The 27,299-nt window shown below is 38.4% G+C and overlaps 1 protein-coding gene across 1 annotated transcript in view; it reads right to left on the minus strand.

Moving 5' to 3' along the window:
• Window positions 1-6,056: 6,056 nt before the first annotated feature.
• cps1 (carbamoyl-phosphate synthase 1, mitochondrial) overlaps window positions 6,057-27,299 on the minus strand; it is a 40,605-nt gene continuing 19,362 nt past the window's right edge. Inside the window, exons 26-38 of the mRNA XM_072445097.1 lie at window positions 25,096-25,290; window positions 23,249-23,316; window positions 21,636-21,711; window positions 21,016-21,093; window positions 19,746-19,853; window positions 19,536-19,625; window positions 18,667-18,837; window positions 12,975-13,049; window positions 12,373-12,471; window positions 8,354-8,413; window positions 8,164-8,276; window positions 6,773-6,902; window positions 6,057-6,693 (exon numbers count right to left, since the gene is read on the minus strand). Coding sequence (XP_072301198.1) covers window positions 6,580-6,693; window positions 6,773-6,902; window positions 8,164-8,276; window positions 8,354-8,413; window positions 12,373-12,471; window positions 12,975-13,049; window positions 18,667-18,837; window positions 19,536-19,625; window positions 19,746-19,853; window positions 21,016-21,093; window positions 21,636-21,711; window positions 23,249-23,316; window positions 25,096-25,290 — 1,377 coding nt within the window. The 3' untranslated portion in view covers window positions 6,057-6,579. The remainder of the gene's footprint in view (window positions 6,694-6,772; window positions 6,903-8,163; window positions 8,277-8,353; window positions 8,414-12,372; window positions 12,472-12,974; window positions 13,050-18,666; window positions 18,838-19,535; window positions 19,626-19,745; window positions 19,854-21,015; window positions 21,094-21,635; window positions 21,712-23,248; window positions 23,317-25,095; window positions 25,291-27,299) is intronic.

The following is a 27,299-nucleotide window of genomic DNA, read 5'->3' on the forward strand; positions in this document are numbered from 1 at the left end:
CACAGAAATTTTAACAATAAAATACTGCATATATCTTTTAAATGGAAGTCCTCAATACATCACCAATAGGTCAGATCTGTGGAGATGCTGTGAACTGTGATTGAATAAATGCAAGATGGAAAAGTAAAGTGGCATTCTCTGGAACATTCAAGGCAAATAAATCACATCGGCATAGAGTCAATCAGGAAAGTCACCAGAAAAGTCACATCATTTATTGTGGACAGTAGATCTACATAATATGCAAGACACTCTCGCATGAATATATTAATAAGTGGTTTGCTAAAATGACTTGACCGCAGAGGAGCAAGGCCATCTCAGCCGGCTGTATCAGGGCTAAATTATGGAGTCGATACTTCTTTGAGGAGGCACACATCCCACAATCTGGACCGTTACCTTTACCACGTTTCTTTATTCGCATCTTGTAGTTGTAAGTTTCAGGTGCATTTTCTGTTGACGTGACTGAATGAGTGTCAGCGAGTGCAGTGCTTGTCTGAAGACCTTCTCATCCAAAGATAGAGCAGGCCGATGGCTCTTTTTCTGTTTCAGTTTGAAACACATGACTCTGACCCTCAGCAATCTTTTATGTACGATATGCCAGGTTATATCACTTCAATTCAAGGTCTTTGCACTTAAGGCGCACTCAACTCAGAGGGCCAAGCATAGTTTTCAATGAGAGATTATTCACACATGCAGCTGGGCTAAAGGATACATCTTGTGCAAGCTTTTCTCAGGACTACTTAGCTGGAGGTTTGGTCTCTTTATGTTAAAACGTTGGGCTAATAAGTTCACCTTGCTAGTTTAATTGATATAAGCAAAAACAACCAGAACACCTACATTTCCTTTTATGCTTATTACTGTCGGTCCCTGGAGTCCTGGAGTGTGAACTCATGAGCAGGTTTGGTAGTGCTGCCTCTACTGCCTTTAAAAGTGAGTCATTTGCACTCTAATGAGGGCTAATCAATGAACACTCTTACCCCATTATGACTTCTGTTTCTGAGTCAAGTGCCTTTGGTCCTGTGGGCACCGCTGGCACTACAGCACCACTTTATCATACAGGGCTTGTTCCAACTCTGCTCCTCTTCTGAGATGCATTTGTCATTTGTCTGTAGTGTAGGAAGATAAGGTTTTAAGGAGACCAAAATGAGTAGCATAATTGAGCAAATTGATCCAAATTTACAACAATTTATATTCAAGATTGTCTACATCAACAGATAATTACTTTTGTAAAAATAAGAGGAACTAAACAGGCAAGTTCAGCCACTGGGGGGCAGTAATGGGCTTTTTTATTTATTCTTTTCTTTTAATATCAACTACTACAATAAATCTGGCCTTTGCGCAAAATTCTAGGTTTACACTGATGTATTTGTCTTTACAAAATATAGGATAAATGACTTGGCTACTGTTGTTTCCTTGTGTTTCCTCATAACTCTCTGTAAAGTATTAATAAAGCGCACTTGAACTAAATTTGGGTAGTAATAGCGTGACCCAGAGAAAGCAGAGGCAAAGGATATGATTTAATAGTAGCCCGTAGTGGAATATTTACTTGGCCCAGATTCATAACTAATGAGCCTACAGAAACACAGTTATGTAAGACGGCCCATGTTCAAGCATTGATGTGCTTTTGTTGTTAAATTATCTCCAGATTTGGTCTTTTTTAGATATATATTCAACAGCTACAGTTTAATGCCAGACCACGTAGTGTTTGTGTGTCGTCCAAAAAATGAAATATTGAATCAAATGTCAGACCACTCTCCCATGGTATATCCCAGCAGCACTGAAACATCACACACAATTCTCACTTAGTAGAAACGCAGCCAGTTCCGTTCTTTAGCCCTACAAAGCCTGAGGCCAAAGAGAAAAGAGAACTGTAGATTCTATGGGCCAAGCTTTTGATGATGCTAATAAAGCAACTAAAGCTGTCATTCATCTAAAATGGCTGATAGTTTAAAATCCTTTTAGCCTGGAGGCAATGAGGGTGAAGTGGAGGATCCTGGTGGTGCACGTTTATGGACAAAAGAGTGTTTTCATCAAATGCACAACATTTTATAACCTTTCTTTTCTCAGCTCATGGCATGTTTTGGAGCCTATGATTATTTGATTAGTTGACGATTATTTAGATAATAGATTAGTTGTGATTAATCGTTTTACTTGCCGTACAGGCCTGAATACAATGTACTGTAATACAATGCATAGAAAATAGAAAAGTAGCTGTAGTAATTGTATTTCCGGTGGTCGTATCATACCATTACTGGAAGTACGAAAAGTATAAGCCGCCGCCTGGTTGTCTCCATGGAAATGTTAATGCTTTTACACAGTATGGCATTAAAACTACAGGTCAGGTTTGTGGAGAGGCGACCCTGTACAGAATGAATGTTTTAGCGATAAAAACACTAGTAACTGAATAAATGCAACTTAGATATTTTAAATTATATACAGTGAAGCAGAGCAGTCAAAGCAATAAGTCTGAAACAAAACTTATATAGTTCACCTTTAGGTTACAATTGAGTGAATACATATATATTTTCTTTCTAGGTATTTCACTTTGAATCCTTCAAGGCCCAAAAGGAAACCTGCGTTTAAGACCAATATTTATTCTTGCAGTTAAACAAAAGCCATGATTGAGATGAATCTAAAACTGTTTTGTTGATTACAGAGTTTGTGTTTTTAAAGCCGTAATTTCAAACTAAATGAGATGCATAACAAAACAACGCCGGCCATTAATGCCATTCACAGATTGTTCCTAATTGTGTTGTAACAAGGAAGCAATTTATCTGGTGTTATTTCAGTTGCTAATCAAGCACAAAACTGAAGAGCTGATGAGATTTGGGGACATAGTTCACTCGGATGTCAGGACAGATTTACTTTTGTGAAGGAGAAGTATATGCAGCCTAATTTTCTTGAAGTGGGGATCATCAGTGTGCATTATGAAAATGTTTTGTTTTTTTATGCTAACTTGAGTGGAATATTTCTCACATAAAACCACTCTAGTCATAAACAAACTTACTGACTACTGCATATTAAGATGGCTGTTTCCAATGGCCACAGTCAACCAACAAATACTAATTATTTATTATTTAGTGATGGTTAAAGAGGAAATATCATGCTTTTTATATAGTACTGAAAAGTAGCAAGCAGCTGATTGTTATTTATATGATTTTTATGTATCATAGTATAGCATTAATCAAACATGCACAAATCAATCAAAATAAAGCTGTTGCTGCATATTAAAAGTGCATTTTACATAATATAACCCTTTAGTAGGTAATATAACCCTTTAGTGGCCTGATCCATCTAAATAAATTTAGATCAAACTAAAATTAATAAATACAAAATAAAGTTTGAAGGCTTTCAGGGGGATAATCAGCTATGTGGTTGTTATTTACAACTTATCCTTATAATTTATTTAGAATCTATTGCTGCAACTTTATAAACTGCAATGGAATACAATAGAAAGTTTAATACAAATAATTAAGTCTACGAGGCTGTTGAGCTCCATAAACAAGGGATATTCAATTATCATTTCCATGTGGCCAGATTTTCTGGAGGGCTATTATTTGAGAGCCGGATAACAAAACTGCACCACAATTTTATTATTTATATCCAATATTCACAAACTATTTGCAATGGTGCTATTCAAAAGAAACACCCTCTTGAACAGAACTGAATCACTGAATCTGATCCTATATCTTAAATCTTAAATATAAATGTCATTAACATCTGATTTAAGTGATGCTAAAAGCACAGTACAGTAGAGTACTGAATAACAGCTATCATAGTCTACTGAGGACAAACTCAGCTTACCAAGCAATCTGGCCCATTTTACTATGATGGGCCAGACCATACTGCTTAGTGGGCCGGATTTGGCCCACAGCCCCCCAATTGAATAGCCCCGCCATAAAAATACAGCAATAAAGGGGAAAAAGTCAATTAACACCTGCATTTGGGTAATATGTTGTCAAACACTCCATAAATTATTGCCAATATCTTGCCGTGAGTACACCGTGTCCCGCCATAGGTGGCTGTGCTGTAACAGCGTGGCCACTCATTAAGGCAATAACGTCCAACAAAGATGGCAACTTCAACAGCATGATTGTCTTGAAAACAATTAAGCTGCACAATCACTTCTGAAACGAGCTTCCATTACAGTTAATGTGGTGCTTTGTGCCGTCAGGATGCGATTTACCACAGAACTGACTGGACTGAGGGCTGCAGCTGCACAGCTCTAATCTACACAGTGTTTCAAATATTAGTATGTGAATGAACTGAATCTTGCAATTATAATCCAAATGAGTACTGTGCAATTACATGTTTTTATATGAAAACGTTCAGTGGTGTTACGTATCAGAGGTGGGAAGAGTAGCTGATAATTGGAAACTTTGGATACAAATATTTTGAAGTAATGTTACTAAAGTAGTGGTCCAGGTCTCAAGAAATAGTAAAAAACGTATTTGGGGAAACAACTAATGTATGTGTAACTGTCTGGGCGTGGCATCTGATTCATAATTTGAAGTTAGATAAATGGAAGGACAAACATTCAATGGACATACCAAAAAAATAAAATGAGCAGTAAAAGAAAGAAAAATGTGTTTTTTTTTTTATCATTGAATTAGCTTCACTAGAATCACACACAGTGGGACCCAAACCTTTACTAAAGGGTACCATTAAACTGTAAAACATATTATTCCAGTAAGGGTAAAAGTACAATCTGGAAACTACTCAGAGAAGTAAAAAATATAGTAAATGTAACAAAGTTCAAACATCTGGTTAGCATCCATTGTTTAATCAGCCTAGATTTATCCACAGCCCTTCGAAGTGATATGTGAGTCAGGCCTGACAAATGGCTGCCTCCTGAGCCCTGTGTGCACATCACCTCCGTAAATAATTCATTTAGCTCAGCATGAAAAACGCATGTCAATTAGGAAGGTTTATTCTCCCTCCGATGGAAACAGCAGGGCCAATGCCAGCTGGAGCTACAGAACTAACAATATTTAACTTTTCTCAACGTGTCTGCTCTCACGGTCTCTGGGCTTTGTAAAATATACCTCTTTCTGATGTCTGGATTTTAAATACACCTGATTTTAAAGTCTGGATTTTAAATACACCTGATTTTAAAGTCTGGATTTTAAATACACCTGATTTTAAAGTCTGGATTTTAAATATAGCTGATTTTAAAGTCTGGATTTTAAATATACCTGATTTTAAAGTCTGGATTTTAAATATACCTGATTTTAAAGTCTGGATTTTAAATATAGCTGATTTTAAATATACATGTTTCTCATACGTGGAAGTTAGTTAAAACAAATGCTGTGGCTTTGTAAAGGTTAGATAGGCATTCTCTCCATTTATTCAGGCTTTTGACCCTATAACCGCCTGCTAAGTGTAATGCCATAGTGTGGAACATTCTGGGGAAAGCAATAACCATGCAGAAAAGTTGCAGACCTTCTCCCAGGAAAGCTCCATTGTGCTCTTTTGATTCACCGTAAGTTCATGTTAAGTGTTAAGTCTCAAATTGTTCGTAGTTAAGATGTAATGATCCATCCATGGGTTTCAGAATGATTAAAAAACAAATGAGGACTGTTGCCATAGCGATTTAAATGTTCAATGCTTCAGAGAGGTCCGACCCATCCGCTGACCAAATGAGGGCCACTGTTGCTTAGTTACACAGGCAACTGTAACCGTGATGACTGCGGGCCGCTTAAAGACAGATGCTCAAGGCAGGTCTAAAGTGCCAGCACTTATCTGAAGAATGGGGAGTAAATTGTTTGAACCACGGGCAATTTAATTTGAAAATATATGTCAAACTGGTGTCATAGTTGACTAGGGTTATTTTTTTGGCCAGTGGGCTTTATTAAACAGGACAGCTCAGCGCGAAATGTGGATGAGAGAGAAGGGAGGACATGCAGTACAATCCATCCAAACCAAGTAAATATTATATAAGCAATAGAATAAATGTACCTAAACTCAAACACTGAATTTTGCTGCTGTAATTCTTAAATGGTGCAGTTTAAAATCACTCATTTACTTTGACCCATTTAAGTGGCATCTTGACATTTGATTTGTCAGTTTATTTTAAAATACAAACAAAACATGTAACAGTAAGAAACATTCTACAGTGCATCCTTCATGGGTTCAATAAAAAGCATTAGTCCTCTTTTACTTTTAGTTCATCTTGAAAGTGCCTAAGACTATTAACAAAAACAAGCCCTTTAGCAACAACAAAACATATAACTTTGGATTTTATATCACATTTGGCCACAATTCAACTATTGAAGCCCAGCACCACAAAAACACCATGATTATGAATTCAATCAAAGCTATTATTTATGAACAAGTTATTCATAGGCTTGTGCTTAAGACAGTAATGAACAATAACAGAGCAAATCCACAGGGGGAACAAGGCACAGCATAAAAGACACGGCGGCTTTCATAAGTTGTGTAAACATTATGCTACAACAAGAGGCGTTTGTTTTACGTCTGTCATTCAGACGTTATGATTCATATGGTTCTGACTCTTTGGGGAGAGATGAAACACACAAAACGTTTAGTAGATCACAATAAAACAGAACATAGACAGGAGCTCTATGCCTGCTGGCCAGTTTGGTTCTCTTTTCTGTCTTTCTGTCGGTAATGGAAAAGACTAGTTGTGTCGAGTTCATCTGCGTAACCAATGGCCTCTGCAAACAGCTTCACCACCTGAACAATGATGCAAGCAACAGCAAAAGTGAAAGAATTAGCATCATAGCAGTACAAAACACAGTGTATGCTTCTGTACCTGGTAGTTGGTGATGAGAGGCACACCGTAGTCAATGGCCAACCTGCGAATGATGAAGTTGTACTTTACGTGGCGAGTGTTGTTATTGGGCAAGTTCACGACAAGATCAATATCTCCATCACTGATGAGCCTGGAGACAAGAGAAAGTAAACTAGGACATCCAAAAAGCATATAAACTACCCAAACAATCCTGAATTAACATTATAAAGTAATCCGTTTAAGAGCAGCAGCTTCAAGCACAACACAGTCCCATTTATCATTCATACATTCATGTTGCCATTGGACAAAAAATACGCGTATTTCAATTCACTGTGTGGACTTTTGACATTGAGGAACGAATTAGGACTGCATTTGAATGGAAAATGTGGGGCCAGGTGACAGAGTACACAAAGGTCATACTCTTCTTTATATAAAGCTGGCCCCTGTGTCACAGCTGATGCTCTCTGCACACCGTGTCTGCTGTGTATTTATCTGCTTGGGCTCATTACATTCCTGTTTCGTCCTCATCTTCACCACTTTGTAGCATAAGAGAACATATGGTCCAGATGGATTCACTGAAGCACAATCATTTCTTGTTTTTGGAATCATTACCTTGAAAACTACAACCACTGTCTGCTTCACGTTTTTCAAGTAGAGCTATGCAAATGAACCGAACCAACAGTCTCGGAGCCAAAATACTCAAGGAGCATAAATAATTTCAAAAGTTTACAACTGCAATATTGTTATTTTAAAGTCACTTTTCTGGCGGTCCATCGGGAAGCCTCCATAGACATGTTCTTACTATGTCTGAAATGTTCCACAGTATGGCGTTTAACATATTGTACATGTAAACATAGTAACACATCAAGCCAAGTTACAGGTCCGATCTGTGGAGAGGAGACCAGGCTCACAGTAAGAGAATTTTTAGCTTTTTTTAAAAGACACATATTGTGTGATATTTGTAATGTTATTGACCTTAAAACATGACCTGGAGGTTCTTCACTTTGGCATATCCTATTTTAATGTATACATTAAATAGTACACATTACTTTCTATACGTAAGGGATTCACTCATCAGGATTTGGTGTTAGCATGCCATCTACAGGCAGCATAAGGGATTATTCATCAAAATTAGCTGGCACTGACATGCTAAGCAAGAAGACTTACAGACTTAAAAACAGTTCAGAAGACCTCCAGATCTCTACCTATCATGTTACAAATCTGGGAAAAGATTGAGTGTTTTCTGAGAGAAGCAGAGAAGACAACGCAAACAGGATTTATGAAACTAGTGTGGATGAAGTACATTAACCTTTAGGCCACAAGAACACCTGTGATGAAGTACATGCAAAGAGGGACATTCATAGTGAAACTTTAAATGAATAATACGTTGCAGGTCCTTCTGACAGTCTAACCTTTGAATACTGGGCAGGTTGGACTCTTGTCCTTCATCACTGGGCCAGGCGACAGGGGTGGCAGGTACATCATTAGCAGACAGCCAGGCAGAGGTGGCCTCAGTTGCATAGAGCTAAACATAAAGCAAAGACCTTCACATACACCCGACAATACAAAAGTAACATTTGCAAAAGGAGTCACTATAAATACCTTGAATCCTTCCTCTTTGAGCTGATGAGCTGTAGCCAGGAAATTTGGTCGAAAAGAGTGCTAAATTTGGAGAATCGAGATGCACATTGAATACAGAGGCTTTGAACATTCCCTGTACTTAGGGCAAATGTTTAGAACTGCTTGCATGCCACACAGCCACGTTTCTTTAAAAGTTGTGTTGATCATAAATGTGTTGTGAATATTAGAATCATTTTAATGTCACTGTCAATTTCACAAATAGTTGAAGCAGTACATTAACAAACGTTCACTTTTATTATTGTGTAAGCCCTGAATCAAGATTATTTCCATAGCGTTTTACTTGGCTTGAAATGTCTGCTCTCTTTTACATTCAAGTGGCTCTGTAGACTTCCTGCTCCACTACGTTCAAACCTTTTCGTGCGGTTGTGGGGCTCTGTACAGTTTGGAGGTTTCGTGATTGTGGTGCACAGTTGGCCCTGAATCTTGCCTTGAAGTGGACCCATTCTCCCCGATCGCTGATTATAACAGAGCCAGTGTCTAGAGCCATGTTAATGCTGTATTAGTCAAAGCAGTGTGTCAGCAGCACTTACCCTGGACTGAGGAGTTATTCAATATTTTAATGCTGCAGCTAACAGCCGTGCATTATGGCATACTAAGGACATTTGGAGAGCCTTAATTACTTTAAATCTATGCTGATAAATATGGTTTTAAATGGCCATTTAAGAAACAAAACCAAGAAGTACTGCTACAGTGTCGAGCAAAAGGAATAAAATGTGCCTCAGTGTATGTTTTATATATTGTTCACATATACAATATTTTAAAATAGTCTTAACTATATCATATTTTTATTGTCATTGAGAATTAGGATAATCCTTAAATGGTGTTAAAAATAGTAGAAAAAGCTTCAGTTGTAGTCATCTGGACTCAGTTTGAAAAAATAGACGTTTCGACTCTCATCCAAGAGTCATTGTCAATAACAGAATTTAGGTCGAGAACTCCGATATTAATACTGTTCTGTGGTAAGACCCGCCCATTGGGAGGAGCCTTCCTGAAGTAGAAAGAGTTGTTTGTTTCAACAGAAACTCCCCCCTTGTATCTACCGAGCCTATTCAGAATCTTAATGGGCTATTAGAATCCTCTTTGTCTTTGTGAGACCCTGGCTCAACCACCCTGAGTACCTGATTAGCATCTGAATGTCCTCTACCTTTCCAGGGGTTCAGAATCCCATTATAAATAACAGGAAGATTAAACCTTAGCCCTCCATTTCTGTTTAAAGAAGGTCTTTCTTTTTTAACAAAAATAGCTTCCTTGACTCCTCTTTCAAACCATCTTTTCTCCCTGCTTAAAACCTTCACATCACTGTCTTCAAACGAGTGATTAGAGGCTTCAAGATGGAGATGCACGGCGCTCTGTGGTCCTGAACTTGTATTTCTTCTGTGCTGATAAAGCCTCTTGTGTAGAGGCTGTTTCGTCTCACCTATGTAACGTTCTTTACAACTTTCTTCACTGCATTGGATCGAATAAACTACATTGCTCTGTTTTTGAGTCGGCAACTTGTCCTTTGGGTGAACCAGTTTTTGTCTTAAAGTGTTTCCTGGTTTAAAATAAACAGGGACTTCGTGTTGTCTAAAAATTCTCTGCAGTTTTTCCGAGAGGCCAGACACATAAGGGATAGAAACACCCTTCCTTCTCTGTTCAGTTTCCCTTTTGTCCTGCTTCTTGGTTCTCTTCACTCTGTTGAGGGCCCAAGCGGGGTAACCACAGGCTGAGAGGGCATTACGGACATGTTTTTCCTCTTTCTTCTTGCCCTCTGAGCTGGTGGGCACACCTTGAGCTCTGTGTTGTAAGGTTCTGATCACCCCCAGCTTGTGCTGTAGTGGGTGGTTGGAACCAAAGAGCAGATACTGGTCCGTGTGTGTAGGTTTCCTATATACTTCTATTTGGAGTTTCCCGTCCTCTCCTCTGATCGTGGAACAATCAAGAAAGGCCAAGCGATTCTCCTTAGCGTCTTCTCTTGTAAACCTAATATGTGGGTCCACAGCATTGATGTGATCAGAGAAGGTTTCCAGCTCTTGTTTCTTAATTGTTACAAAAGTATCATCGACATAGCGGAGCCACAGTTTTGGAGCTATGCCTGAGAATGAGGACAGTGCCTTCTTCTCAAAGTGCTCCATGTACAGGTTGGCCACTATGGGAGAGACGGGCGAGCCCATGGCACAGCCATGAATCTGTCTGTAAAGTTGTCCCCGGAATTGAAAGTAAGTGGTGTTCAGACAGATGTCCAACAGTTTACATATGTGTTCAGGTGTCAGTTTGGTCCTTTCCTGTAGGGTGGTGTCTTCCTGCAGTCTGATCCTCACTGCTGCTACTGCATCAGTGGTCGGGATGCAGGTGAACAGGGACACCACATCATATGAAACCATGAGGTCATCTGGGTCCAGTTGGAGATGTTTCACTTTATCCACAAAGTTGTGCGTGTTTTCCACATGATGTTCCGAATTCCCCACAAGCGGAGCCAATATAGTTGTTAAATGCTTGGCCACATTGTAAGTGATGGAATCTGTGCTGCACACTATGGGTCTGAGTGGAACCTCCTTTTTGTGTATTTTTGGAAGGCCATAAATGCAAGGCATGGCTTCACCAGGATACAGTCTGTAATACAGAGGCCGGTCTATCGCTTCCTCTTTTTCCAGCCTTTGTAAACAGTCTATCACTTTCTTCTTGTAGCCACTGGTCGGATCTCTTTTCAAGCGTGCGTATGTGGTCGTGTCCTCGAGGAGGGTGTGGACTTTGGCTTCGTAATCAGCTGCGTTGAGAATCACAGTGCAGCGTCCCTTGTCTGCTGGGAGGATGTTGATACTATGATCTTTTTCCAGTGCTGAAAGTGCTTTACTCTCTTCGGCTGTGATATTTGAAGGCGGTGGTTTGGCACTCTTCAGGGTCGCTGTGACACGTAACCTCATGTCTGCAGCCTCCGATTCAGTCATTTTGTTGTTTCTAATTGCAGTTTCAGTGGCTGTGATGTAGTCCTCTGTAGGGATGTGTTTCGAGGTGACAGAAAAGTTGAGCCCTTTAGAGAGCACCTCCTTTTCTGCCTGTGTCAGAACACGATCTGATAGGTTCTTAATCCAATTGTTTTTGCTGGTCGCTAATTTGTCTGTCTCAGTCCTAATGTCTAGCTCGACCTCACCTGCATTCTTTTTGTTCAAAAGAAAGTTGAACTTCTTGATTTGGCGTTCTTTGCTCTTCCTGTGCTGTGCTTCTTGTGCTGTCTGTGTAAAATCCAGCACTCTTTTGAAAGCTTCTTCAGGGAGTATGCTGGTTAATTTCTCCTGTAAAGTTCCTGTTCTGCCTTTCAATTTATCAATTCTGACGTTGTTTTCCTGGATCCTTTCACTGAGCATCTGCATAAGGCTCCTTCTCCAAATCTTCTCTGCTCTGTGTCCTCTGACCGGTGATTTGATCTGCAGGCTCTTCGGGATCATGTTGTTCTGTCTGCATCTAAGATTGAACCTCAAGTGGTTCCTGTTGTCTGCTAGTTTCCTGGCTACAGATTCGAGTTCCCGAACTAAATCCAAGGTTTTAGGCCCAAAATTCTTGGAAATATGTCGGTGTAATCCCTCATTCGTCCAGGCGTGTTCCATAGTAGAAAAAGCTTCAGTTGTAGTCATCTGGACTCAGTTTGAAAAAATAGACGTTTCGACTCTCATCCAAGAGTCATTGTCAATAACAGAATTTAGGTCGAGAACTCCGATATTAATACTGTTCTGTGGTAAGACCCGCCCATTGGGAGGAGCCTTCCTGAAGTAGAAAGAGTTGTTTGTTTCAACAGAAACTCCCCCCTTCTATCTACCGAGCTAGCCTATTCAGAATCTTAATGGACTATTAGAAACCCCTTTGTCTTTGTGAGACCCTGGTGTTAAAAATGTATCATAAAGATTGGAAGAATGGCAGTAAATTTGAGTCTGACCAAACACATTCAGAGTCTTCACACAGAAACGGACAGAAGACGTCCTCCAGACACAGTCCTTCAGTCTTACCTGAATCCCGATCAGGATGCCCTTCTGAGGCAGCTTGAAGCCCGTGGAGAGCATAGCCTTGAGGAAGGCTGAATAAATGTTTGGCCCAAAACAAGCAACCTGTAACGGCATTATGGAGGAGCATGATGTTTTATATTCAGAAACATACACAATCTATAAGAACAAGAGCAGAGGTGTAGGACCTGTCAAAACAATGGCCTTCAAATGCAACGGTTCTTAACCATTACATATCTTCCAAGTATCTAAAACAATATTTGGCTTACTGAGTACCGGGAGATCAAAACCCGGACTTTATCAGGCATCACAAGATGTTTATATTTGAACCCGAAGGAGATACAAAGCATTACTAGATTTGTCTCTAGATAAAACAAATACTCAAAATGCAGAGGGCCCCATGTACCATGAGTGGTACATGTACCATGAGTGGTACCATGAGTGGTACATGTATCATGAGTGGTACCATGAGTGGTACGTGTACCATGAGTGGTACGTGTACCACTCAACGGTGTACAGTGTTACATCGTTTGTGAAACACAGTTCTGAGGGAACACATGTTTTGAACAATGCTGTGTGTACTGTTTAAGTGCAACAGGAAGTCTTACCTCTCCAGTGGAGGCCATTTCGCAGCGCAGCACTGGGTCAGCCTCTCGCAGCCGCGGCCACGAGAACATGGGCGCCTAGAAAAAAATAAAACCTGAGTTTATGATACGTTTCAAGTCGTTGACTGTCAAGAGCTACTGCAGAGCATATGTTCTCAGTAATAAAACTATCTTGTTAAACGTAAATATGCTCATGTAATGAAAATTTGAAATACAATTCCCATGAAAAATTGGAAAATTCACACCTACACGGGTCGGTGCATGTTCTGCATTTATTCCATTTTGTCCACCATCTGATAAAAAATAACTATCAAGCACTTAGCTATAACCCAGTTATTTAGTTTGTACTCTAAACTAGGCCTTACAGTAGATTGTGTACATGTGTAAATGTACAGATGAAATGCCAGTCTCCTTATACAGTAATTAGAGTGAATCAGACAACAGAACCCAGAACTATTCTCGATATATTTCTTTCACAAACTCTGAAGAATCTCTGTGGTCCGGCTCGCGATGTTCGGTTTCAGCCCGGCTGCTGTGTGGCAGACCAATCACAGCGCAGCATTGTAGTTAGGGCAAGTCAACAGGATGAACCTAAACAAACATGGCGACGCCAGTAAACGTACTCTGGCTTATTTTAGCAGATTTATGGACTATTTTGTTTTTTAAACATTTGTATATAGAAGCGCTTTGAGGACAGGAAGTGCTTTATTCTGACTAGATTTAACAATTTCTCAGCTTGTTCTAGTTCCGCTTTGACCAATCAGATTCAAATATTTCCTTCCGGCGAGAGCCTGTCCAGATTGATGTTGTGTAGAATTACATATATGTATCAATCTTGCACAGGTTAAAAGTGTCCAGCCACATGTTTGTATTCCAAAGGGTTAAGAAACACCTTCAATTTGAAATGGGATACATTTTAGTATGGGGTAAAGTCCAGCCAAAACAACATGTGTTATACAATAACAGTTCCGCTGAAATAATTTCAAGCAATAATAGCACTGCTGCCACCTACAGGTGACTTCACGTTTCCTTTGTGACAGGACAGTCAAGCTTCAACAACTGTGGTTTGCTGTGTTTAAGTATTTTACTTTTTAAGCTGTGTTAGTTATTATCATTTGTTATGTGCCATGATCTTGAAATAATGTTCAACCAGACACACAAGAAGTAAACAGGATTGTGATCACAATACAAATCAAACAAATTTAATATGTATGTGTTTAATATATATATTAAATAATTATATGTTTAAATAATAATCTGAATACAATTTTAGTATATATATTTAGTATAATTTAGTGAATTGTTATTTGAGCCTCATTATGTTTAGGTGAGATTGGATCGCCCTGTGAAAAAGAGGCAGGACATTCTGGGGGAGTGCTATGGAGTGCATTAACAAATTGGACAACACAAGACTGAAAAGAAAATGTATAAATAAAGCATTATGACATCTAGAACAAAGCTCATCACACACACATTAATATAAGACTGTTGCACCATGTGGGATGAAACTGTTATTTCTCTATTTTAAAAGCAGACTAGGCCACATTACCTTGAAACGAGGTTTGGAGCTGTGCAGCTCAGGTCTGTGCACGCACACGCACACTGAGGCCACTAGGGGGGATTCAGCCTTGAAGCGGCCTATCTAATCAGTCCAATATAATGTTGGCATTCTAATGTACCAGGCGACGAATAGAAGGGAATGAGGCAGACAGGTCTTATCAAAGCGGATTCAAAGAGACAGACAAAAAACGTACTATGCTGAGATATTGATGCAGATTATAAACTAAACGAAAAATATATTTGACAGAGGGACACATGCAGCAAATTGATAACAGCTGAAAGGAAAAGTCTAAGGCGAATGGCGATGACATGAACAAGGATAAGAGAAGAAAATTTGGACTAAAAGAAAACTTGTATTAATTTTGTAAATAATCCACAATCCTTTGACTCATTATAGAAAAAAAAATCTAATAGCATTTTGTAAAAGTAAAAAAACTATCAAAGCAAACATAAATTTACATTGTACAATCTGTCCACAGAGTATGCTACAGTAGATCTACGGTCATTCTGGGCAATTGTCGCCTCAAATGCTGTTTCCTCTTATCACTTTGTCCTCAGTGTCAAACCCATAGCAGCGTTATTGTCCCTGAGTTCTAACACAGCCACAGAAATGACCCTACGGAGACTTGTTAGCTGAGATGAGACAGGGCCTAAAACAAGACAGACTGTCATAGAGAGGAGAAACAGACCAAGGATGGGAGGAGGAAAGAGATGACACTGACCTCTGGGGGCTGCATTCTGTGGTAATACACAAAAGGCCTGAGGCTGTGCTTGCGCAATGGTATATCCTACTAAAGCGCACAATTAATAATCATTTCAACAATACAGAAAGATATATGTATATGTATGAAGCAAAAATATAACTAAAGTTTAACTAGTTTGAGGCTACATATTGATCACGTCGACTTATCCTTTGCAGTAATGGAAAGATTTCTGGGATTTTTTTAGTATGAGATTTGTGCTATTGAAGGTAAAATAAATAGTATGTTATAAGAGTATTCATTCATTCTCCACCGCTTGTTTCCGTTCGGGGTCGTGGGTGACTGGAGCCCATCCCAGTGACTTTGGGCCTTAGGCGGGGCACACCCTGGGGCCAGCTCGTCACAGGGTTAACTCAGAGACACAGATTCCGCCAACCGAACACGGCCGTACCCGGAGAGATAATGCATGGTAACACGGCAGGGCATTTCAGTGCATGGAACATTTTAAAAATAGTTTTCCTGATTTTGGGTTGTTGTAGGGATGTCACAATATCACATTTTAGTGTTATGATTATTATGAGAAAAAACATTACGATTTAACAATTATTCACGATTATTGTGGCCAAACAACAGTGAAATATTAAATTTTCTTTCATCCTCATTGTCTAACATGTTACTTACTCATCACAATTTTAACAAGTTTTATGAGATGGAACTCAGTGGCATAAATAATTGTTGTTTAAAAGGATAACTTTCGTAAACAAACTATCAAACTGATATGAGAGTAGACCCAGTATTACAACAACCGGCACTTGAGGCTGTGACGATCACTGGATGACTTCCAAAAATGACAGTTTGTTTACAGTTTGGGCCCGATACGGCAATGAAAGTGTTTGGCGTGATAAGAAATTAAGGCTTTTTCATCAAACATTCAAGACACGTCCGACCGGAGGAGTGAAGTCAGTAACATAACCCACACAAGTCTTTAAGAGCCACTGCCTAGAGAGTGTGTAGCAATCATTAATATTCTTCACCAGTGCACAGGGAAGAAATTGAAAACTTTAGGAGGTGGAAGAGTGGAGGGGATTATACCTGTGTGAGTGGCTCCGAACTACACACATTGTTAAAGCGGCTCTGTTGTAATTAGAAGGAGAAATTACTTTGGAAAGAATGGCCTTGGAACAGCTGGTGACATGTAAACGCGCTCGTATGGCATCTTAAAGTAAAACCCCCATAGATAGTGCAAGATTGAACAGGCCCCCCTTCCATTTTCCCATCATGCTCTGGAAAAGGGGTGGAGGCAGTAATTGCGGTCGTTTTTATTCAGTCCGTGAGGCAATACCTATTACTGTACCATACTGGAAGTGTCTACAGGGAAAAAAGGTAAGATGACTCTCAATAGATCCAATTGTCTGTTACGTATATGCGTTTGTGCTTCTAACAATGTTGAAGGTTAGACCACTCAAGATCTGTGCAAATTAGAAATGTCTCAATATCAAATTCTTGTGTTATGATCATTGTGAGAAAAACACTAATACAATATAATGATTATTCACGATTATTGAGACTATGACCAAACAACAGTGAAATCTTTCATTCTATTTCCTTCCCATTGTTTTATGTTACTATTCCTTAAGTGTCTGACCAGATTTATGATTTGTGATGGATAATCCGTTCTTTACAATTAGGTAGACGTTTTGGACGATATATTGAACTTAATTTTGCTTCAACATTGTCACAAATTTATTATTATTTTTTGGTTCTTATGATATACTGTGACCTGAATAATCATGTGTAATAAAATGTAAATATATGATTATATTTCTGTGATGTATATTATCTGCATAATAGTGATATGATGATATTTGTATATTATCTGCATCATTAGTCTAAGAGAAAAACGGCATTTGTGACAAACTGCATTTGTGAAGGTGTTGTAAAGATGGGGCAAAGGAATGTTTACTCCAGGGAGGGGTGTAACATCCCAGGGGAGTTAGGTAAACATTACCCATGCTTTATCTCTAAGGAAGAAAGACAGTTGTAAAACAAGTGATGTGAAGTTAACCAATGAGGATGGATTATTCCATAATGTGAAATAAAACCAACCTGCAAGAGAAAAAATGTCATGAGACCAAGGAGGGCCATTGCGTTGCTTACAACAGGGTGATGGCCCGGCCCGACGTTTCTGTATCGTTTCATATTCTAAGTTGAATTGTGTTCTCTGTGTGTTAAGGAATAGCATTGGTTTATGTTTAATTTCTTGACATCATGATTATCGATTAACCTAATAATCTTGACATCCCTAGTGCGAATTGATCATATTTTACGTTTGTTAAAAATGACTTCATACATACCAAACATACTGTTTGTTTTTTAATACATTTTAAAGCCTGGAATGTTGCAGAGTTTGATATTAAATGTGGCATTTATTTCTTTAGGGGTGTTTATTGACTCTACTGATATGACCTGTAACTTGGCCTGGAATGTTTAAGTTAATGTCAAACTGTGGATTCCATTCTCATCCATATCCATATTCCAGGCATAGAGGTAAAATCTCTGTGAAGACATGCAGGTGGCACACACGCTCCACCACAAATGTTACATAGTGCACCTTTAATCAAGACTAAGCATTCATCTAAAATATATATATTTTTAAAGACAAAAAAAAAAACAGTATATAATCTTTTTTTGTATGTTTGTTTTTTTAATAGAGCAAAATTTGAAGAGAGAGAATTATATGAACATTGTCTGTGTTTTTAAATATATTGCTGTTTTAATCTTGCACAATGTTTTTTGTACTGTTTTATTTTAGTGCAAATATGTGAATTGTTTTATGATGCTGTGCTGCCGTTCACTTTGGCCCAGGTTGTCAATATTCAACAGCCAAACAGCGTTTGAAATTCAACCTTTTGGATCAATCAGAGCCTTTTAACAAAATTCATTTGGAGGGAATTCTGCTGGAAAAATGAGTCACTTTTCTTCATAACACCATGTCAAAGTGCTCGCTATTCAATTCACAAGGAAATTCCAACTGCTGCAGAAACTGAACTGTGGTTGTTTGGAGGCAAACCATTATCATGTGTTGGGACTGTCCTGTTGCTCAAAAACATTGGACTGAGATCAATACAATGCTACAAATTGTCTTTGATGCCACAATCCAACCTCATTTCAGAACAATGTATCTGGGCCTCAAAACCACTGCCATGGACACAGTAAATGGATACATTTGGAGCTTCACAAAAAGGGATGACTCAAACTGCACAAACTTGAAATTGGACAAATTTAACCAACTTTGGACCAATTGGGACATTTATATTGGAGTTTGTGTCGCTTTGTTTTATATAAATGTTCTTTTATCAGCTATTTTCTCTCTCCATATATAAATAAATAGATATTTGAGGGCAGGCGCTGACGCTGTTTGTTTCGTTCCTTACCTTGATGCCCACGTAGTCAATAGGAATGATAGGTCTGTCCAGAGAAGGCAGGCTGGCTTCATCCACAGGCTCTCCTACCATCACTTTGGTGGCCACATTTATGAAGTCCACCCCAATTGTTTTGGACACAAATGGGAAGGAGCGAGATGCCCGGAGGTTACACTCAATCACCTACAAAGTATAACAACTATTAATGTATTAAGATCTATGGACAAATTGCACACGGGAAAGGCTAGTAGTGAAAAGAATAGAAAAGCTGACGACGTTGAGCTTCTCATAATTAGAGATTGAAAGTTAAACATTATGTACAAGTCGCAGACATGACTGAGATGGTTTGGACATGTCCAGAGAAAGGAGAGTGATGTTGAGGTTGGACCAGCTATTAACCGATTGTTTTTAACCATTATTATTAAAGGTTTATTATGTATGTTTTCCGATGGAGGGTTTAGTATTTTACATCTTTCATTTATTCAATTATAGGCATTTTTTAATTACTAAAAAACTTGGTTTGGTCGAGTCACCTGCTTGCCACGTTTAATGCTTTTTTTGTAAAACATTCCAGGCAAAACCACATCTCCATGGAGAAAAGAAGGTTTCAAACCCTCCACCTAAAAACTCGACAAAAGCTTATCATAAATTCATCACATTTAGTGAGCAAGGACATAATGTTTGTTGGCATTAAAAGATACAGGTAAATGAAGGCTAAATGAAGGGTAAAGGATCGGCAAAACAAACAAAACAAAACTAAGGTTAAGAACAAAACACTGCGCTACAGTGGTTATTCTGTAAAATGTGATTGAATTGCCTTTGCTGAAGACTTCATGCAGGATTCCATTACATTTGTTCACACAGTTGGAAATATCACTCACCATGACATCATTGCCTTTGATCAGAAATTGGGAGTTGAAAGGGCCTGAAATCTCAAATGCTTGTGCAATTTTCCGGGTGGCAATCTTAACCTGAGAGTAATGAGCAATAAAAAGGCACACAGATATTATGCATGAAAGTGGCTGTAAACATTTTACACAAGAGTGAATGGTTTATTGTTCATTGAGAAATATGATAGCACGATTATTGACCTTTTCAAGTGCTCCCTGGCTAATAGTCTGGGTCGGGAGCATGAGCGTGGCGTCTCCAGAATGAACTCCAGCGTCTTCTACATGCTCCGTAATGGCATGAACCAGCACCTACAGGCATAAGAACCAATTAGACTAGGTTTTTATAGATCAGTCTATGGCATCTAGGCGTAACATTACAACAAAGTGTTTATTACATACACCCATAAAGGATGGTAATATAAAGTAAGTGCAAACTGTAGTGTATGAAGGATTAAATCTGAAAGTACGTATAACATTTTTGGCTTTTTGGCTTTTATTCTAATTAGATATTAAAACGTATCGCAAACGTAGACATTTGTGATCAAATTAGACCACTGCAAACTGTCTTCAACCAATTATAAAACAGTATTTCTTTCACAAGTTGTAAGAAAGGGAGTCACAGTACAAAGATGTGGGATGAGAGTTCATTGGCCGTCACTTTAGCTTCACTTTTATATCTGAAAAAGCTGTGATTTAACATATGGTAGGGTAGTAACTAGTTCCAGCTCTCACATACCCTTTGGTACATATTTGACATATATTATATGGTCTGTTTAATTGGGAAAATTCTTTAATATTTACAAACATGAGAGCCTTTATAAATTGCTTTGTGCTTGTGTCAAAGGAACTTTCAGATGCTGTCCCAATAGAGAAGATTTGTATCGCCACCAAACTGCCTGCATCTGTAAATGAGCTGCTATGTCATTAGCTAAGTGCTGCTTACCACAGCATTCATTAGCACTCTTCTGATAGTCTGTAATTAATACATGTTATCTCTGACTTTCTCCCACACATACAGTGCGACCAGGCCAGAAGAATGAAGCCTGTTTAGTATTCAATGAAAGGACCTTTGTTAATATGATACTGAAGATATAGGAGACGTTTATTCAGAGGAAGCACGGACAAAGAAAATGTGCCACACAATTGGACCGGCCACGTTCAAACACCCTTCAAATGACTTCTACAGCTTCTACGGAACAACAGACTAGAGACAAGCCTTGTCACAAAAGACCAAAAGAAAACAGTCAAGTTTTACTACCGTTACAAAAAATATACCTTTGTTAAGATAGATTTACAAATGTTGTTTTTGTTTTTTTTTGCAGATTCTTTGTGGTACAGGAATCCGGAAATGTTCTAAAGTTGTATTAAACAAAGCACTGGGGTCAAGCAAAAAGTAGCAACATTAATTTGTCTCCTTACAATAACGATTAAAAACCACAGTATATCATTGTCAAGTAGCTTCTGACTGTACCTTTCCATTTTTGGCTACAGCGTCCACCTCCACCTCTCTGGCTCCACGGATGAACTTTGTGATAACCACCGGATGCTCCTGGAAATGAATTATAAACGGCTCAGGCTCAGCTCTCTCTGAAAACTTCTTGCCTCATTTTGCAGTATATTTTGTTAAAGAGGTCAGAAACTTGAGAGCCGCCAAAGAAATTAGGAAAGCCCTAGAGACAGACGGGCCGAAAATGTGCCTTATCCACAAGATTTGATCAGAAAAATAAGGTGAGCTGTTGCATACACACTATTCAGTACGGATAGCTAGAAATACAAGGGACAGATTAAGTACCAACTGCAGCAAAAATGAAAACTGCTCACTAGTAACAAAGTGCCCAAAAGTGAAATAAACCTAAAGGATATTCTAGTTGAGGGGTAAATACTCTTTCCGTCAATCAAATAAATACTGTCGTATCAAAAAACCAGTACAATTCTTTCATATGTGGAATAACTATTCTGAGTCTAGATCAAAATGATGGCACTAAAAATAAAAAAATAATAATAATAGATAAAATACAAAGTAAAAATGTTAACATTCATTATACTCAAAACCAGAGTAGTTCTTTCAAGAGCAGACGTGACTGATTTCACCTGCGACACTTGAGTGGCCTCCTCCAAGAAGCGTTTCATCTCCTCTTCTCCATGTGCCACGTTCATGGCAGAGCCGCTGAAGATGGTTTGGAAAATAGAGAGAAGAGGAGGATGAAACAAAAGGCAAGAGAAGAAGAACAGAGGCAAGCAAACAAGAGAACATACAAGCTTCAAATGGTTGTTCACAACACTCATTATCTCAATGTTGCATCACTATTACCATCGGGAAGGAAGTCTAGAAACAGTCAAAATAAGAAGCGAAAGGAGGAGAAGAAGAAAAGAACTGCTATTTAGGTCGGAAACCACTGCAGGCTCTGGAATATGAGTTCAGAACTTGGTGATTAAAAAAGCAACAGATTTAGGCGATTCTTGTTGTGGTTGTTGTTTTGGATTTCAGACAGTGAGATGGACTCTTCTGCTCTTGTCTGAAGGCCCAAAGCTGACGGAAACAGGACAGGGGAAAACTGCAGGCTGAGTGAGCGCTATACAGAGATAAAACATTTAATACCATAGTTTGGATTATTCCAGTTAAGGAGAAGGAAGTAGTTGAAAAGTTCACAGTGCATTTTTAAGTGACCACTATCCTCAAATATTAAATTGAATTATCATAGTTAATCAGTGAATTGTACTATAAGATTTCTCAAAAAGGAATTTAAATAAATAAATGAGCAAACCTTTGATAAATATACAGATATTTGGATTGCAAATCTCATGTCAGTAACTCTCATGATTTTAACTTTAGTGCATATGTGAAATGAGTAACACATCAAACGGAGTGAATTTTAGCACAGTTAGATTCATGACTCCTATTTTTAACACCAGTGACTTTGACAGGAGCAGAGGGTTTGGTGTGTAAATGGACGTGTTTGTGCATATGAGCCGCAGATGAGAGCAACGTTCAAAAAGCATTACCCGGAGAGTCAGAGGGAGAGCAGAAACCGTTTGGGAGACGAGATCACAGGCAGAGCACCCACTTCATAACCCCCCCACCTCCCCCCATGCCCGAAAAACTATAAAGTAAACCGACTACATTACACGGTCATATTTTGAGAAAGTAGTGATGGAAAATAGGACGCCACCATGACATCTACTGGAGAGATGTGGTACTGCATGCACAAAGGAACGACACCTTCCTATTCTTAATACTGTATTGCAAGTTGCAATATAATAATACCTAATCAGTTGATAATGTATCATTTAAAGGGAACACATGTGGAAAAATCAGGAGCTTTTTAACTTCATCCTTCATTTACTCAAAGTTGTATTTTGACTGCTGCATGCATGTTTGAGTGTTGAGCATTTTGAGTCTGCGCTGTCCTGTATTTGAGTCTTGAGTGCTCAAAAAAAAATGTTTTCACCTACCCCCTATCCCCGCCTACATCCCTGTGCTTGCAATTTGACTTGAGCTGATTTGAAAAACAAAGACTGATACGCGTAGGTTAAAAAATGTAGCCTCTATTCCCACAGGGAAATGTCACTGTGAAGTCAATGCTTTCACAAGTATATTTTTAATGTCTGCTTACTCATAAACAAACATAAGTTTGTTTGAGCCTATGTTTATTACTATGACAAACTGTCCAAATAAACATTATGAATTGAACTTAATAACTTACCTAAGTACATAGGATGGACGAAGTAGACACGGGTATCCCACCTGGTTGGCAAAAGCAAAGGCATCTTCCTGTAAAAAAAGGAACAAATGGTGAGATTAAGTTTTCAGATAATGAAATGTATATTTGGATATGTAAAAGTTCTGTGCAATACCTCATAAAAGTTACTATAATCCAATAGTCAATTTGTAAAATACAATGCAATAATGAGGCCAAAATATCCAGAAGTACATTATGACACACAATGTGCATGATTTATGTGTCGTAGAATACTTTTTTTCAGTTTGGCTTTAAAGCTGAAACTTTGCCAACCTTTCTGATTGCTTAAGGGACTTGTACATGTGCAAAGTAATTTAAAGAACACACACATAAAATGCTGTTCTTGCGAAACAGTATACAAGCCTTGTGTAGTTTTAAAACGATCTGAACTAGTACTATTGAACTATTGAACTATCTGAACTAGTACTATAGAATATAGAATAGTAAAGAATGTCCCTCGGGTTGAAGTGGCTACAGCGAACATGTATTTTAGACCGTCTATGGATTATGTGAAAGTTCATTAAGGAATAGACAAGCAATGTAATGTTATGTCAAATACTTGATAAAACTTGACTTGTGAACTAGAGCTGGGTTGAAAAAAATCGATTTTCCGATTTTTAATCGGAATAATGACCGATTATCGATTCGTACGTCCAAAGATGGATTTTTTTTTATAAAAAAAAAATTGAAAAAAATAAACATTTTTTTCTTAAATTTTTAAAAAAAATAATATATATATATATTTTTAAATGCTCAACGTTTATATTAAAACTGCTCACACACTGTATAACATTTTTATACAGTGTGTGAGCAGTTTTAAAATAAAAATGCTTTTGGTAGCAACCGCTTTTGGGTGAATTCTTAATTATTTTCAAGCATAATAATAATGCAGTGGTTAGTGTCCCAGTAGAATCCACTGTTGCAGATGTGGTCACCTCAATGATGTCCTCCATTTATTGTCCTGAATTATCTTTCTTGAAGGTAGATTGACCCTTAACCTTTTCATCAGTCTTCCAGCCGTCAGTAACTACCAATACTTGTAAGATTTGCTGTTTAATATTGATATAATACTAGTTTTAATATGTTGCTTCTCTACACAGTCATGAAGTGAAGGAATAATTTTTAATAACATTAACCCCCGGATTGAATCCAAATTGGATCGAATCGGAAATCAGATTGAAATCGGATCGAATCGCATGGAATCTGAGAAATCGGAAAAAAACTATTTTGAAACGTAAAAATCGGAATCGAAACGATTCTTGAAATTTGAATCGAAACCCAGCTCTACTGTGAACCCATTAAGAAACATATGCAGACAACTAATACATCATTGGTGACCTTTTTTCTGTTCAGTAATATTCCACATTTACCTCCAAAAGCAACAATGTGTGTGTCATATATATAATAATGTATTATATTTTACTATTGCAGATCATTTTTAAACTTACATCTTAAGTTAAATAGCTTGAAACAAGAGAATACAAATATTGTAAATGCCACCATTAATTATTTTGTGTAACTTGTCATGTATATTGTGATCACAAATGCTCTTTTATATTGTTATTTAATGTTAGCTATTATATTGCAATATCATTTTGCCTTCCCCTCTGCATTTTTTTCACACAGAGTTGCTGCTTGCAAAAACAATATAATTTTTCAAGTACAAATTAGTAATAAATCAAAATAACAATTGCATCTACATTTAATAAAGTTGGGAACACAATGGGACAATGCTAAATGCATTTCTGGCGTGAACCTATGGGAACTTCTGTCTCTGTAACTCTTCTATACTTGATTTTAGTTGATCTTACCAGTGAACTCAGAGCTCTCCATGGGGCCTGTGGCACTCTGAGGTCATCCAAAATACTGGAGAAGACGGAGCGCTCTTCAGCCCGGTCGATCTGTAATGGGCTGGTCCCGAGAATCTTTACCCCGTTCAGGTGCAGCGGGACAGCCAGGTTGTTGGGGATCTGACCTCCCACTGACACAATGCTGCCAGAGCAACCCTGGAGGAAAAGGAGGAGAGAGGACAAAAAACAGTTGGACAATTAAGAGTCTAGAACAGAAAATTACAATAATATTATGAGAAACACACCACGGGAGATAAATGAGTTATCAGACACTTTTTAACTTTTTATTCCTGTGTTGTTTCTAATTTGCAAACAGCATTAATTACCTTTGACTCAAACAATCTTCTCTCCCAGGTCAAAGCAAGCTTAAGTGATCTGGCATTGTACAATAAAAAGGAACACTTTTCTCCAATTTTCTATCTAAAAGTATTATTTTTCAGCGGTAGATCCGGCTCCCAAAAGCACAAACTGCCCTTTCTCGCCCCCTAGACACTGTTGTGTAATTTAGGTGAGATAGCAAAAGTTAGCCAGAAACATAGTTGCTTTAATTTTGACAGTTGGTGCATGGGGAAGTCTGAATGCTTTCTTTTAATAACTAGATGCAGCTCCTCTTGCTGTAGACCTGATCCGGGGGGATGCTGTTTCCAAGGTAACGCCAGGTTGTATCTGTTCATTATTCACGGGCCACACTCCTGCGCCTGTCCAGGGTCTACCTCCAGCCACTAATGCTGCATTTGTCACAAACGCACACGCCTCAGACACACACACAAACACGCACACGCAGGCACACACCTACAGGGGGCGACTGGAGCAATGGAAAGGGGATTGATGCAAACGCCATCTATCTGAGCAAACACTTCATCACAGGGATCATACGGGATTATGGGTCTTAAGCCGAGGAAAGTCATGATAAAACATGATGTCAATGGCAAGATAGAACTTTTTGGAAGTTTGAAAGTGAATAGACTGAGCTTAGCAGCTGAAACAAAGGAATGCGTGATAATTCCAGTCTCCTACTGTAAATTACATTTGTGGTTCGACTATTGGGTCCCTACACACAGTCAGGAGAAGTGGAGAGCAGTGCAGCACCCAGAGGCCCATCTCCAGATTTAAAAGACTTATACTTGGTCAGGACTACCAAGCTGGAGGATTAGCCAAGTGTTTTACGTTAATGGAAGCAGGGCTGAAACAAGAGCAGCAGACTGTGCCATTCGGTGGTTGAGTGGATAGCACACATGCCAAGCTCCACACACAGCCGGCTGCAGAGTTGTGTGTTTGAATCTGGCGCCGTCATTTTCCTGCATGTCCTTTCCTCCCTCATTCCCATTTCACTGTCCTGTCTAACAAAGCCTTTGGGTCTAAAAAAAAAAAAACATTATAGTTGTATTTTGATAACCACAATCCTTATTTAGATGACACAGACTCTAAAAACATAGACAAAAATACCTTAATTAACAAAGACAGCGGTATTTTTAAAATAAAAGGGTCAAAAAAATAATTATTTCTGAGTTTCATCAAATATACACTTTATTCATAAATATTCTGTATCTAGAAGCCTTCAGCCACCAAATGTTAACATTTATTTGGTTGATAATGTTTAAATTTGTTCTATAAATCTGTATATTTAAAGCAGAAGTAAGTTACTTTTGGATAGAGCTCCTCCTCCAGCTCGTGCAGCCCTTCACAGAGAGCATGTTCTAGGAAAAGGTGCACTTCACATTCCCACCTCAATGTGGATCTAGTGCTGGTCTAACAGGTTTTTTTTTTTTATTCGCCTAGAGATGGTGGGGCAGAGCCATTTAGTGCCCAATACACAAGACAACAGATTTTTCAGATTTTCAAAATTAAAAAAATATACTATATTCATCCAAAAGATGTATATATACTGTAGTGAAATTACTGAGGTTTCCAATCTAGTCTCTTGATTGACCTCCATTGTGATGAAAGGTCAATTCTGTTTAAACCTTTGCATGATTAGGCATGAATAGGTATTTGTGACTTTTGGAATGTGTTTTTGAAATGTGAGGTTGGAGTTTAACAAAACTCCAAGATATTTGAACTGAGCAGCTCAACAGTAAAACAAACATGAAAAGAGCCAGTGTTTCTCAGGACATTTGTCTTTCGGTCGATGTCGGCAAATGTTGCAAGGCTGGTTTTAAGCCCAG

Source organism: Eucyclogobius newberryi, unplaced genomic scaffold, assembly GCF_026437365.1.
Source record: "Eucyclogobius newberryi isolate DKJ021-1_F unplaced genomic scaffold, fEucNew1.0.hap1 SCAF_14, whole genome shotgun sequence".
Lineage (NCBI taxonomy): Eukaryota > Metazoa > Chordata > Actinopteri > Gobiiformes > Gobiidae > Eucyclogobius > Eucyclogobius newberryi.